Genomic DNA, 15,290 nt, shown 5'->3' on the forward strand with positions numbered 1-15,290 from the left:
AATGACGAAAAGCAGTGGCCCATCTACCATCCTTGCAGCACACCGCTGGTCACAGGCCGCCAGTCCGAAAAGCAACCCTCTACCACCACTCGCTGTCTCTCCTACCTTCAAGCCAATTTTGTATTGAATTGGTTTGTACTGTTGGTTGGTAAAATTGTAGAATCTGCTCTGCAAATCAGGGTGACGTAATGCTGAAGTGAACTTTATTTATTAATTTGTCATTAATCTGTGCTATGTATATTATTTGATGATATGTATTCAGTAATATAAAATGGCTATTTCCAGGAAATACATTGTACCATCAAGCCATTATCCAATCTAGGAACATTTTGAGGTGATGAGGCAGTATAAAGTGAAAATAAAATGCAAGCAATTGGTTTATGTTGCTTCAATCTTAGAAATATGCTCCTGTACTGGGATATATATACTGTTAAGAAAATTAGTCATTCTTCTGAATATTCTGCCAGCAAAACTGTCAAAGTAACAGTATGATGCTGAACTTCCAATTGTACACTAGAGCCAGAAATGTTGTTAATTCATTTGATAAGGCCTGAAGTTTAATCATGATTGGTTTGAATCAGCTGATACAAGGGTGCGCCATTGCTCAAATATAGGGTCAGCCTTTAACTTACAAAAGGAAACAGCAAAAGCTGATCTTTACAATCTTCCATGTTATTGTTTCTTGCCAATTACTTTAGATATCTGCCAAGCTATACTTTACAAAACCTCAACTGGAGAAAACATATCAAACAACGAGCTAATAAGTGATTTTCTTCATATTTGATCACGAGCAGCAATGAAAATCTTCACGAAATTTATCTTTGGTTTTAGCAATAGCTATCAACCATGGCACTGTTTGGGGTCGAATAGGGACACTATCCTTTTATTTTCTATTAAGTAAAAGTGGTATTTTTAAAGTTACATAAACCTAAATACTTTTACCACAATTCTAAGCATTTACCTTTGGGTCTTAACAAACGTAATGAATGTTTTGTTAAAACATAGATGTTATGTTAAATATAAGACCATAGGAGATAGGAACAGAGTGGGCCATTCAGCCCCTCAAGTCTGCTCCACCATTCAAGTGAGTTATGGCTGCTCTGACGTTCCTCACGTCCACTTTCCTGCGTTTTCCCCAGAACCCTTGATTCCCCTAAGATAAGCTTCTTTATCCATGAAAAGGTTGAATTACATGGCCTGCTATCTCAACACTGAAAAGTTACTTATATTTAATTGGGATTATTTTTATCTCTGTCTTTAACCACAGACTGAAGAAATCTGCTTATAATTGAACTGCTCGTTATCCTTGCTAGTACATCCCATGACTACAGCTATTGTTTGTGTTTCTTTTGAAGTCTTCCCCAACCAGCAAAATAAGCCTTATTTAAGGAATCAATTCCCTGGGGGTTTTGTAACAGTATCAAGACATTGTGTTGAACTAAACACATCTGCATTTTCATTTCTTTACTCATTATTGTAAATGGAGTCTATTCTATGGCTGAAGTCACAAGTATCAAATAAAACTTCAGCTAATCTTCTTTCATCCTTCACCTAAAAACAAAAGGAGAAAGGGTTATTTGTGTAATAGATCTTAATATTTTGACTGATCCATGGTGAGCCTGAATCCAAACATTTTCAGAGCACATAATTGCTTCACACTCAACAACTGCAAGGCTTTTTTTTACATAGAATTACAAACAAAGTACAAGACTATTCCTTTAGCCAGTCCATGTTGGTGTTATAATCTTCCATATTAGCAGTAGACATGAACACAAGTACTTCTTCCACTATCCCTTTTATCTATCTTTTCTTCAAATATAGATGAAGCTTATTATTAATTGTTGACAAGCGAGTCTATACACAAGTCTTCTTATCTTAGATGATTGATTACCCCTAACAAGTTAATCTTAGTCCTCATGGTGTATCTTCAGTAAAATCCTTAGCATCTGTAGATCTTTCCTACATTGCCAACTGTAAGTTACTATCATCCTGCGGGAATCCTGGACTCTTCATTCCTGATGAAGGGCTTAGTGCTCGAAACGTCGACTCTCCTGCTCCTCAGATGCTGCCTGACTGGCTGTGTTTTTCCAGCACTGCACTCTTTGATTCTAAGAGTCCACCATTGCAGCCTTTAGTTTGCTGATTTTCTATTCTAACCTCATGATGCTTTATCTATATTTGAAGGAAAGATGGATAAAAGCGATAGTGGAAGAAGTACTTGTGTTCATGTCTACTGCTAATATGGAAGATTATATTGCCAACATGGACTGGCTGAATGGAATGGAATTATTAGGACCTCTGCATCCAGGATCCTTCCAGGGTTCTCAGCATTTTCACCTTCCGCTGCATATTTTGCCACATCCCTGTAAATATTAGGGCTTTTATGTTTGAGTAAATCAGTGAAAGTGAAATGTGGTGTCTTTGGGATGGAAGTACTTTAATTCTATCATGTTTAAATGGAATAATATATATAAGGAACCCTTGACTTATTTACATTTTGTTAGGTGTCTGGGTATCCTGGTAAACCATTAGCAAGTAATGGCTACACCCAATCGTTGAACAAAACTACTTCTCCAGTGTATAGAGGGGTGAGTACAAATGTGATAAATTGTATTAGTGCTACTTTTGTTGGTCTCTCTTTTGTGTAGAATTTATCTTGATAAAAATATACTACACTAAGATTCCCTAGTAGCCCTTGGTGGATGATTTCTGGATAAAAATGGAGTAACCACATCACTTTTGTACATCAATCATGTCTTATTAACTATCTAGTATCGCAACAGTCAACATCAGTACAACCTCTACCACAAACCTGATAAAACCATTGCATTGTGGCTTTTCTTCAAAAATATTTTCTATCGTTCAATTATAAATAGATCTTCATGACTGCACTGGTCTGTCAAAGGCAAGTTAACAGTATGAACTGCAGGAGTTAGACTAGAAAGCTCCCAGAATTCAAATTAAAGAGTAATATTAAAGCAGCTAATCTCTGCCACAATAGTTATTTTTAATTATTGATTTAAAAGCCTATTCAATCTGTGTTGGAACTAATTCTGTAATTGCAATGTTTTCACTGAGGAAAGGGTAATGGAGACAGCCAATCCCTGCTGCATCCCCATGGCAGTCTCCTAACTAACTGGTGTTGACTTGCCTGGTTTGAATTTTATCATTCAACCAAGTTGGTTAACTTTATTGAAGAGGCAGAGAAACAGGAGAGTTGGTTGTGGGGACAAGAAAGGTGATGAATCAATGTACATTCGAGACTTAACTATAATGACCTTTTGTTAGATGGAAGAATTTTTCATATGTTAAAATCACGTACTGAGAATATGACACGAAAACATATTGCTGAAAATTATTCTTTTTCAACTTGTCAATGTGTACTGTGCTGTTATCAGCATTTCTTTGGATTATTTATATATGAATGTTGAAACAATAAATATTTTTGGAAATTAAAGGAAATCATTTATTGGTGATAGTTAACCGGTGAAGAAATACCTTGGGTGATGGGGGAAAAAAAAGTTTAGATGTGTGTAAGAGCACATATATGGATGTGCTATATCTATACCAACTAATGAGCACCTTCTTCTCTGGCTATATAAATTATTATTCCCTTTCTAAAGTTGGTTTGCTTATGTTTCTATCCTGATGAGTGTAAGACAAAAGATTTTGAGTTTTTGTCCCTTTTTAATAATTTCTTTTGGGTATCTTTTGTCAGGTTATAATTGTCTGAAGGTTGAAATCAAAGAATGTGAAATATTGAAAATCTAAAATAAAAACAAAACAAATCATTTGACAAAGGCTTAAAATAGGAATTGGCTTCATGTTGAATTCAGTGGAAACAGCTGACTGTATGGAGCTAGATTACCAGAGAACAGATTGGTTAGTATTTTGAGTGATTGACCTCAGCATTAACATTGAGTTAAGGAAGAGTGTGGTGGGATGCATTATTCCACACAGTGGGTGTGGCAGGGGAAGAGCAATCAGTCAGTCATGGATGAGAGGGGTTGTAGAGCTACTGATAGTAGGGTGGAGATCCAATCATAGAAGAGTAAACCAGACAGAACAAGGTGGGGTGTGTGTAATTTACACAATAGCCCTGTGGGTCATAGCAAATAATGCTGTCCAGCAGGAGTGCCCTTTAAGGCACATAATTTTAAGGAGTTCAGGTAACTTTTGGTAATATTTCAAATTATGATAACCTTTCATCTGATCCATCATCTATCATCCCTGTTGTTGTCTTCAGATCTTCCATAAAGTAAATGATACCTGAAGGGCATCAATCGGATGCAGGTGGAAAGGCCATCCATGGGACTTGACCTTCCTGCCATGCACTTAGTCAGGAAAAAGGTGGAAAGATAGTGGTGACCAGAACTGTATGTTATACTCTAAGTGTGGCTGCACCAGATTTGTGTACAGCTGCAACATGAAATATCTGGGAAAAGAAGGAATTGAGACTCCATAAACAAACTGTTTTGCCATCTGCTTATTAACTGACTGTTTAAGCCTTAAGGACAACTAATTGCCCTGCAGAAGAATTTAAGGAGTTAATCACAGGAAAGCAGTTACTTCAAACAGACAAGCCAATGCCAAATGTAACAAGAAACATAGATGTTACATCTGATAAGGAAGTGAGCTGCAGACTCAAGGACTTCAGAAGAGTAACTAATATTTTGGATGAAAGATGATCATTTAGTTTCAATCATGTCACATGAAGGATGAGAAACTGTATAAGACTTCACCACCAGAACTCCTCTTCAGCAGAACTTCAAAGGACCACACGGCACAGTGATCAAACCCTGGATATCAAAGACAAACATTTTTTGTTGGTATTGTAGCTCAATTTCACCATTAAGTGACTAATAGCCAAGTTGAATTGTGAGGCTTAACCTGCTTGCTTCAGGATTTTATTTTGGTTGCTATATGCAATAACATTTCCATGCTGTACATCTCTATGACTCTAATTCCAAATAGCAATGTATAATATTATTTGAGAGGACATTAGATCTACAAAGTGTACATTGCCTTTTCATTATGTGGATTTGATAAGTGATTAATCTAGCAAAATTAAAAGTTAGAAGAAATTAGATGAAAGGCAGAATTTGATGTCTAGGAGAAAATCATAAGAATGGAAGTTTATTTTTTATTTTTGAGAGATGTTCCATTTCTCCAAGTTAAATCTGCAAAAAAACGTGATCTTACAAATAGGAGCCAAATTGCAAAGGAAAATTTAGTGCTGCACAGATGTAATTATGCTGCATTTGAAGATTATAGTCTTACATGATATTGCTTGAAAAGACAAACTGATGTTCAGAGAGTCAAATCTTTCAGATTTTATTGGTCAGTAATAATTCTTTCATCAGTAAAAATATTTTACCACCTTGAAATACTTGTCATACCCGTGTCTCCCGGGCTACTACAAAGCCTATATATCTCCTACATATTTGTTGTGTAAGGCGTTACATGTTGCTGTTTTCAACTTTTGATTTCAAACCACGTTGAAGTCTGTAGTTCATATTATTCTGTTGGTATGTATGCAGTTAGAGGAAAATACTTTTATGCCAGTAAATTCTGTAATATTCATTTAATAAATCACAGCTCACTTGCTAGCATTATGCATTTTATTCTGTGCTTTATTCTCACTTTCAGACAGAAGACCTTCAAGTAGTCCGAGATTCCTTGCGCAGTTTACGAAGCAGTTTTGCTGGTCATGACCCCCAGCACCACACAATCGACACGTTGGAGCAAGGAATCGCAAGTTTATTAGAACGAATGCACGTGGCTGAAACACAGGGAAGAGCTGGTAACAAAGTAAGGACATCTTTCCAGTTTGTGTAAAAATAATCTCCAATTGGGCTCTTTAAGTGATCAAGTTCCAATGCATTTTTAGCCTCTTGAAATTAATAAGACGAACCACCATTGCTTGAAATGGAGCTTTAGGATATTAATAGCATATGCATTAATAAAAGAAATTCTTTGGTTTAAGATTTTATTAAAAGTATTAAAAAGTTCACTTTAAATGAGCTACAGCTTTTAGTTCAGTAGTGCGTGAATGTGTGGAAGCGTCATTACTAATATTGCACAACTCATTTCCAACCTCCACATGTTGAATATATTTTTACTTTTGCCACTAAGTGAAGTACAATAGTATAACTGCATTTGAATATTTTGTGACTTAAATATATCTGTAAAGGATCATTATAGAATAAGTTTCTAAACTGGTCTCTATCAAGTTTATGAAGGCACTATCTTTACTAGGAGTTTCTAAAACTCTGAACTGAGTTCCTTTGTTAAAATACTTGACTGCAAAGAGAACTCAGCAAATGGTATGTGTGCATGCGCGCATTTGGATCGGGAACATACTCATGATAGTGCCCACCCATCTTAGTGCCACCTCATCTGATCTCCAAAAGCTGTCATCCTACTCAGGAACCCAATTCCACTCTGGCCATAAAACTCTGGATTTGTCCTGTCTCCTGTCCTTATCATTTCTTCATTGGCCTCCTGGCAGTACCAACAATGCCTACTGATATCTATTGGTGCTGCTGTAACTATGGAACTTTATTCAGTTTGAGGGGCAGTAGTATGAAATTAAGCTTATTATACATTTCAGGAGTGACCTTTTTCAAAAGTTTGTCAGACTTTTCATCTGTGAAGATTGGTTCATGGACTGAAAAATTTAGTCCATAATTTTCATTATATAGATCTCACAAATGATTCTTTAAACACCAGCACTTAAATCTTCAATTGATTTTTTTTGTACTTCCCCCACTTTCAGAATATTATCTTTAAATACAAACCTGACATTAGTGTTTTGAGCATATATTTACTTTTTTTCATTAATGTTAGCTTTCAGAAAGAAAATAATAGCTCTGATTGTTCCTCTACTGAAAATGCTACAGTGACTCAGTTACCAAGACATTCACTAATTCTGTTGAAATTGAGGATTGCAGTATGAAAGGGCTTAAGGTTGTTTTGTGAGAACATTGAAGTTTGTTATGAAATAAAGGCAAAGTGCTGGAGAAAGGTGTAATTGATGTAGCAGTAGACCAGGCAAGGATCTCAAGATCCTGGGTTCAAATCCTGGTCTGTACTGAATTAGAGAGACCATTGTAAGTGGTCTAAAAGCCCCAGAGATAGAGAGAGAAAACATATCTCTCATAGTTGCCTTCCTGATGACTCCTGCAGGAAAGTATGTATGTTTGAGTTTTGAGTTAGGGTAAGACAGATTTTGGATCAGTGCTAATTCTTACCATGGTTTGAAAAGCCCCCTGATATCAGGGGATGAATTTACCAAATAAAATGGATATGTAGAAGATGACAGACTGGTGAATACAGTAAGAAATCTCCAGCCTACAAATAGTTATGTTTACACTATGCTATTTCTTTTCATTCATATTTCTAGACTCCTGTGAAACATTCAGGAAGAAGAGAAGCAAATACAGAGAGAGAATCCTGGCCTTCAAATTCCAGTACGTTCAGAAGCAAACAATTCACTGACTAATGTTTGTTTGGGGATAGACAACACTGTGAACCTAATATAAAGGTTGATTTGATTTCTTAACTTTCCTACTTTGTTTTTCGAGAAAGAAAAAACTGTACATTTGTCACTTTCCGATTCCATGTCATCGTGTTCTTGTATTCACTGCAGTGTGTAATTTTATTTTATATACGTATTTCCATAATATGATATCCACATTTACTGTAGGTCATTCACCTGCACATAGTGGCCATTGTGTGTCAAAATATGTGGTTTTACTATTTTAAAAAGATATCAATTTTCTTTCTTGGCAGGTCTTCATTCTCACAATAGTCCTGGTCCAAGCAGTCTTGTCTCCACCAAGGTGCTGTATTTCACAGATCGCACTCTTGTGCCATTTATGGTAAACATCCCAAAGAGGCAAGTAATTCATGTTGTACTGGCCTAGAGAAATACTTGGAAGCTGAAACTAACTGAAAACTGTTTCCTCCAATTTGAAAGGATTAGCAAAAAAACTTGGTTAAACATTCATGTTATTTTTGAAAAAAACCTAATTAATTTTCTTAATTTTTTTCTGTCTTGTATCACAGCGACTGTTGCTTTTAATCTACTGAAAATGCTACAGTGACTCAGTTACCAAGACATTCACTAACTCTGTTGAAATTGAGGATTGCAGTATGAAAGGACTTGAGGTTGTTTTTGTGAGAACATTGCCTTTATTTCATAACAAACTTCAAAGTGCTGGAGAAACTCAGCAGGCTTGAGTCCTATTTCACTCAAGAGGTTTTGTTTTAGAAATGTATGAGGAATACCATGTGTTTAAATTTTTCATTTTGCTCAACCCTGGAATGATGGGATACAATTTCATTCATATCTCCAAACGTGAATACTTAATCTTAGCCATATTCTTAGGAAGAAACATTCAGAACTCTTGCAAAAAGGAGAAAAACAAACTCAGTTAGCCTAGGCTGCTCCTGTACATTTTCCAAACATTTCTTCTTTTATGGGATGAGGGTGCTGTTAGCAAGGCCATCATCTGTTTCCTGAACCTGATTGTTCCAGGACTCAGTGGGTTGTATGGCCATTTCAGAGGGCAGAAGCAACCACCTTGTTGTGGATCTGGAATCAGATATAAGTTAGAACAGGTAAGGACAACAGATTTCCTTCACTAGAGGACATTAGTGAAGATGAATGGTTTTTAATAATCAATGGTAGTACATGGTCACCATTACTGAAACTAAGTTTATATTCCACAGTTACTCATTTGAATTTAAATTCAGTTGCTTGTATCCAAGTCCCCAGAGCATTAGACTAACTTTTCAATACTATGATCATTAATTGCATTCCAACCCTATCAGTTGCCATGGTGGTATCTGAAACCATAACATCAGTCTGGATCTCTGATCTTATCACATTATCACAACATCACTACTTCTCTTTTACAAGATCAGCAATTCTTGAGCTGTGTGTGTACTGCATCAGGGAAAATCTTATATTTAAAATAATCCAAAACATCCTTCTCCAAACTGTAATGTCCTTAATTTATTATCAACTTTATCCCTACAGACTTGGTGAAGTGACTCTGAAAGATTTTAAAGCAGCAATAGATCGGGAAGGGAATTATAGATATCACTTTAAAGCACTGGATCCTGAATTTGGCACTGTGAAGGAAGAGGTAAAAATCCAGTCATTGGAATCATGTTCTGGAAAATAACATAACTCTATTCGTTACTTCTTGATTTTTGTTATTCTTAGTTTGACAGGGCAATTGATCAGTGAAATATTTTGTAACATGAAAGTGTGTGCCGATGGTACATAAAATGCATTCTGTGCCCAGTCTGTACTAAACTAGTTTATATTCAGGTAGCTGTGTCATGAGATTTTTTTTCTGCAAATGTGCTCTTCTATATTGACAAAGAAATGCAAAAATATATGTAAGAAATAATTAATAAATGTGTATTTAAATAGCATGTGTAGAGCACCATAAAAGCTATAACAAAATTATACACTTTAAAATCTTAGCTTTATTTCTGTTTTCTTTCTGCAGCTTTTCCATGATGATGATATTATACCTGGTTGGGAGGGCAAAATAGTTGCTTGGGTTGAAGAAGACCATGGAGACAGTAGGTAGTCTGATTCTCTCCCCAAATTTGGCTGATTTCTTTATTTTTAATCGCAAAAGGACAAGAGGACAACCCACCAAAGAACAAAAAGATACCACTCAAGTTTTCATGTCCTTGTTTGTCTTCAGTTCCTGTGCCAACTACCAAATGTGACTGGAAAGGAGAGCCTAGTACAAAAGTTGCCCAAGAACAGATGGCCTTGTGCTGATGAAAATAGACAATTCATTGTAAAGCTGAATTACTGTTAGTTGCTGTACTGATGTACAATTGTCATGCTGTTACCATGAGCAATAAGTTGAATTTTGCTAACATCAGTATTGTGAAAAGCAACTTCAGTAAAATATTTGTATTGTTGCAACCTCAACGTTTGGGATATACAAAGTTGTAAATTGTTATAGCTTAGCAGCAAATGCAATTCAGGTTCTGACTTTTCAGTTTTGAGTTGTTTAAAAACTTCAAATGATTTTTGTGAACAACCTATAAATCTCATCCATGTCATTTGGTTACACTGAGCTCTTGGGTGTTACAGCAAAGATTTTTCAACTGAACGGTTTTGAGCATTAATGCTTGATTAAACATAACCTTTTTTGCTGACAGGTGAGATGACATTATAGTAATGAAATATGCCCCTTCTGCTTTGGGGTAGGACCTCTGACGAATTGCAGTTGTTTTCCTTATCTGCAGTAAGTGTGCCTTTGTTAAGAGTAGCATGGTTTGTGGTGTGGATTTTTCTGCTTTCCAGCTGCAGGAGGTTGGTTGGAAGTGAGAAATGTAGTTTATTTGGAAGAAGAAACAGTGGAATTCATTCATAAGACAATTATACCAAAAGATTCCAAACCAGGTCAAGACAAAATATTTCCTTGAACTCTCATTATCTTTATTCCTTAATAAAGATAAATCAAAGGCTATTATCTGCCTTATTAAATTAATGTTCCTGATTTTTTATCAACTTAAAATGAAATCTTTGACATGCAAATTTATATGGGAAAATACTGACTTCGTTCCGATCAATAAATGTTGGGTGAGCATCAAGATCCCCCTGCTGTCCTGTCACAGAATAGCTTCACTGGAGACTTGCAAGCTGAAATACTATATGGCATTTATGAAGGCTAAATGAGCATTTAAAATGAGATTACAAGAAAGGTGTGGATTTATTAACATTTTTAGTCTTGTATGTAATGATGCCAATTTATTATTTGTAACTTGACTGCCCAGAATGAAAGACATAATGAATTTGTGTTTGTTCTCCATTTAATGAAACTGAGCCATACACACACATTTTGCTCTGTAATATATTCGTTAGATAAACAATACAGGTTTCAAAATGTCACATAACAGCAAGCAATACTGCCTCGATCTTTCAGGGCCAAGTGGAATTTTATGAATCTTATTTAGGATCAGAATTCTGCAAAACTAAATGATGAAAATTAGAAGTTAGATAAAGAAGAATTAGGATTTCTAGACTAAGATTTTTGGAAAAACTGCAGTCTTCGAAAGATTTCTCTGTTTTGGTAATTCCTTTCCATTTAAAAAAACCTAAAAATTCATAATATCACAGATTTTTTGAGTATAAATGCTTTTTAAAGTCAGTATTCCTATTAATTTTTAAATTTTGTTTTTTTTTTAATGAACATTATGTGGCTGATATACTGTTGTTTGGAGATTTATAAAATGAATTCCAGAACTGAAGATGGATGTAACTAAGCAAGTTGTATCTTTTGGGGATTGGAACAGTAAGCTTTTTATAATTGGAATATTTATCAAGTTTGAATTATTCAAATTACTTTTTAAACAATGGACTCTTTTTAAAGTAAAGAGTTGTATTGCCACAGTTTTGGGTATTTTATGTTCTGGCACTATGTTCAGGAGACAACAATAGTACTAGACATTTAGTGTAAGTGCCATAATAATTACTGCTGTGCAGTTTGTTTTAATGGAACTAAACATTTCAAATGATGCAGTGGAATTAGTTCATGTCTGTTATAAGAAAGTGTTTTGTTGTAACCAAGATTATTTGAATCACATAGACTCAATTAGTCCTTCGGATTGCATCCAGAGAAAAAATAAAGTTTGTTATGATAAGGATTGACTATATAAAGATATTGGTGTTTTAAAAAAAATACTGTGCATTTTCAATAAAATATGTACTAAGTTCCTTTGTTTTGCAGAGATTTTATTCTGCCTTGTACATAGAACATAGAACATAACAGTGCAGTACAGACCCTTCGGCCCTTGATGTTGCGCCAACCTGCAAAATTAATCTGATGCTCATCTAACCGACACCGTTCCATTATTATTCATGCGCATGTCCAATGCCAATTTAAATCCCCTTAACGCCAGTGAGTCTACTATGGTTGCAGGCATTCGTTCCACGCCCCTACTACTCTAAAGAAATTACATGTGACATCTGTCCTAAATCTATCATCCCTCAATTTAAAACTATGAAGTGTAACCCAAGTGGCCTGTTTTTTTAATGCTGCATATGAGCTTCCTCTCCTCCATCTTCAGCTATTAGTGTAACCTTTGATTCCTTCCTCCCTCAAGTTCTTATTTAGCATCCCCTTAAATATATCCGTTATAACTATCTCAACATTTCCATGTGGCAAGTTTCACATCCTAAATACTGAGTAAAGAAGGATCTCTTAAATTCTTTATAAGATTTATGAGTCGCTATCTTATAGATATTGACTTCTTAGTTGGATTCGCTCATAAGCAGAAACATTAGAACTGTGATCATTATTGTTATTGAAACTGGTATAGCTGTTTTACACTTGAACTGAAATGATTCAGCACACATCACTTGATAGATTATTGGAGTGATCGAGGTAGAATATGTATATTGAGGAAAATTGGAAAAAAAATTTGGACTGATTTCAATTCATAGGAGGGGACTGACAATCTTGCAATTGGAATCAGAATCCTGGCAGGTGTGCAATGCTGCTGGTCAACTGCAAAACCATTTACAGGCAAAGACCATAGCCTACTGGCCAGTGGGAATGTAAGTTGAGAAATGCATAACAACAGAAATTGCAAGGTATGCTCAGGAAGAGGGTGGGATGGCCCCGGATCTGGAAATATGTCATCTTGTTCATGGATTGATGTTATACTTGAAGTACAACTCAAGGTCTCACAAAATACTAAGACAATGCACTAACAAGTTGAACCTTTAGTAAGAGGCTGTAGTGAATAGCTAAAGCCTTGGAATTCCAAGTTGAAATAAAAAGAATGACTTCTAGTTTGCCAAACTTGAGCAGTTGGTGGTATCAGGTAACACGTTGACTGTTGGGGAACTGACCAAATGGGAAGTTTCACTGGTTATATTATTGTATATATCAAAATTGGTCCTATCCTTTCAAATAATAGTGACTAATTTTGTATAAATGAGTCATACAAGGAGGCTTGGATCGACTTTGGAGCATAGGAAAGGTAACTGGCTTGACATAGGACCAAGAAAACATCTTGGGGGCTATACTGCCTCTGGTCAGATAATGCTGGATGAGAGGGTTAGATATCAAAAGAGAGAAAGTGTTGAATAATGGGTATAGTTGACTGCTTTGAGACTGGAGTCGTTAATTTGGACAGAAAGAGAGCATGCACTGTTACAGTCACAAAGTGTCAATATTAATCTTGTCAAGGGCAGTTAATATAATTACTATAATGCTCAAGAAGCTCTTAAAGATGAATGTGTGGCATGCAATGCGATGATGACTAGGTAATCGTGCCAGGGACCCGGGTTTAATTCCAACCTCAGGCAACTGTCTGTGTGTAGTTTGCACGGTCTCCCTGTGACTGTGTGGGTTTTCTCTGGCTACTCCAGTTTTCCTCCTGCAATCCAAAGATGTGCAGGTTAGGTAGATTGGCCATGCTACGTTGCCTGTTGTGTCCAAGGGTGTGCAGGCTAGGTGGATTAGTCATGGGAAATGCAGGATTACAGGGATAGGGTAGGTGAATGGGTCTGAGTGGGATGCTCTTCGAGAGTGTGATATGGACTTGATGGGCCAAATACCCTGCTTACACACTGGGATTCTATGATTTTTCTGAACTATCACATCAAACGTTATTGTAAAAATAAAAGCTTGTGTTATAAGGGATTGTATATTGGCATACATACATAAGACTTTTGCCCGAAACGTCGACTTTCCTGCTCCTCGGTTGCTACCTGCTGTACTTTTGTTGCACCACACTCTTGACTCTGATCTTTAGCATCTGCAGTCCTCACTTTGGCCTTATACATAGAAGGTTGGTTGAATGATTGATTTGGCTGAAGTGACTGAAGATATAACTGCCAAATTTGCTGATGTCATAACATAAATTGAAACAAATTATGAGGAAAGTAACAGTTATATAATTTGTCACAAGAGGAACTGAAAACAAAAAAAAAAATCATGATTCTGTGAATCTATATTGATTGAGGAATATTAACCATGACAACAGGATAACTTTCCTGCTCTTTTGCAGTACAGTTTCAGGAACATTTTAGATTTGAAGATCTGTGCTCCTAAACCAGCTATGCTTCTAGCTAAATCACTTCAGTACAGCAACAACATTATCATCTATTTGACACCGTGGAAAATCACCCAGTTGCACCTTATTTTAAAAAATGCGAACAAATTCAACTGTGGGCGGCAAAGTGGCACAGCTGCCTCACAGTGCCAGAGACCCAGATTCAATTCCCGCCTCAGGCAACTGTCTCTGTGGAGTTTGCACATTCTCCCGGTGTCAGTGTGGGTTTCCTCCGGGTGCTCTGGTTTCCTCCCATAGTCCAAAAAATATGCAGGTTAGGTGAATTGGCCACGCTAAATTGCCTGTAGTGTTCGGTGAAGGGGTAAATGTAGGGGAATGGGTCTGGGTGGGTTGCTCTTCGGAGGGTCAGTGTGGACTTGTTGGGCCGAAGGGCCTGCTTCCACACTAAGTAATTAATCTAATCTAATTAAAGTTATATTGGATCAATCTCTAACTTCAGTAATGATATGAAAGAAATTGTCAGTAATCTTGTAAAATAATACTTGCCAATAACTTACTCATCAGTGCATGACCACTTCATTCCAGCCCTCATTACAACCTTGAACCAAACATGGAAATAGACCTGAATTCCAGGAGTGGGGTGAGAGCGATTGCTTTAGTATCAAGGCAGTGTTCAGCTGTGCCATGACGGCACCATAGTTTAACTCTGAGGGAATTGGGAAGGAAGATTGCCAATGCTAATGTAGTTGGCAAAAGGATGATTCTAGCTGTTAGTGGCCAATTATTTCTGCCTTAAGACTTCAATGCAGACGTTCCTTAGAGTAGATATTTTCTGATGGACGTGTTATGACACACCTCTGGATTGAGTAGGCTTTGAACAGATGTTGTAGTAGTAGTAGGGGCATTATCACTACAAGAACCTTAGTTATTTTCTAAATTAACCTGTTAAATGATGTAGTTACACACCTCTGGAACAGGTACGACTTAAATGCAGGCCTCCTGGTTCAGAGGTAGGGACACTACCAGTGTGCCTTAAGATTTAGATTCCCTGCGGTGTGGAAACAGGCCATTCGACCCAACAAATCCCCACCAAACCTCTGAAGAGTAACCCACTCAGACCCATTTCCCTCTGATTAATGCATGTAACACTATGGGCAATTTAGGGGGTCCTTAACTCCAGGAACTGGGAAGGAAAGAGGTTGAAATAGCTCCACAGAGGCCGG

At 36.6% G+C, this 15,290-nt stretch overlaps 1 protein-coding gene across 9 annotated transcripts in view; it reads left to right on the plus strand.

Annotated features, from left to right (window-relative positions):
• The window catches only part of LOC122540656 (dixin-like), a 132,184-nt gene extending 120,427 nt beyond the window's left edge, over positions 1-11,757 (plus strand). For 8 of the 9 annotated variants that reach the window (XM_043676669.2, XM_087976390.1, XM_087976391.1 and 5 more), the window contains 6 exons: positions 2,505-2,588; positions 5,650-5,811; positions 7,406-7,472; positions 7,795-7,900; positions 9,047-9,155; positions 9,528-11,757. In XM_043676669.2, coding sequence (XP_043532604.2) covers positions 2,505-2,588; positions 5,650-5,811; positions 7,406-7,472; positions 7,795-7,900; positions 9,047-9,155; positions 9,528-9,611 — 612 coding nt within the window. In that variant the 3' untranslated portion in view covers positions 9,612-11,757. Of the gene's footprint in view, positions 1-2,504; positions 2,589-5,649; positions 5,812-7,405; positions 7,547-7,794; positions 7,901-9,046; positions 9,156-9,527 lie in introns of those variants that run through there. The other variant, XR_015751982.1, reaches the window with a different exon arrangement.
• Positions 11,758-15,290: the final 3,533 nt, after the last annotated feature.

This window comes from Chiloscyllium plagiosum, unplaced genomic scaffold (genome assembly GCF_037043375.1).
Source record: "Chiloscyllium plagiosum isolate Xiang-an unplaced genomic scaffold, Cpla_swu_hap1 HiC_scaffold_29, whole genome shotgun sequence".
NCBI lineage: Eukaryota > Metazoa > Chordata > Chondrichthyes > Orectolobiformes > Hemiscylliidae > Chiloscyllium > Chiloscyllium plagiosum.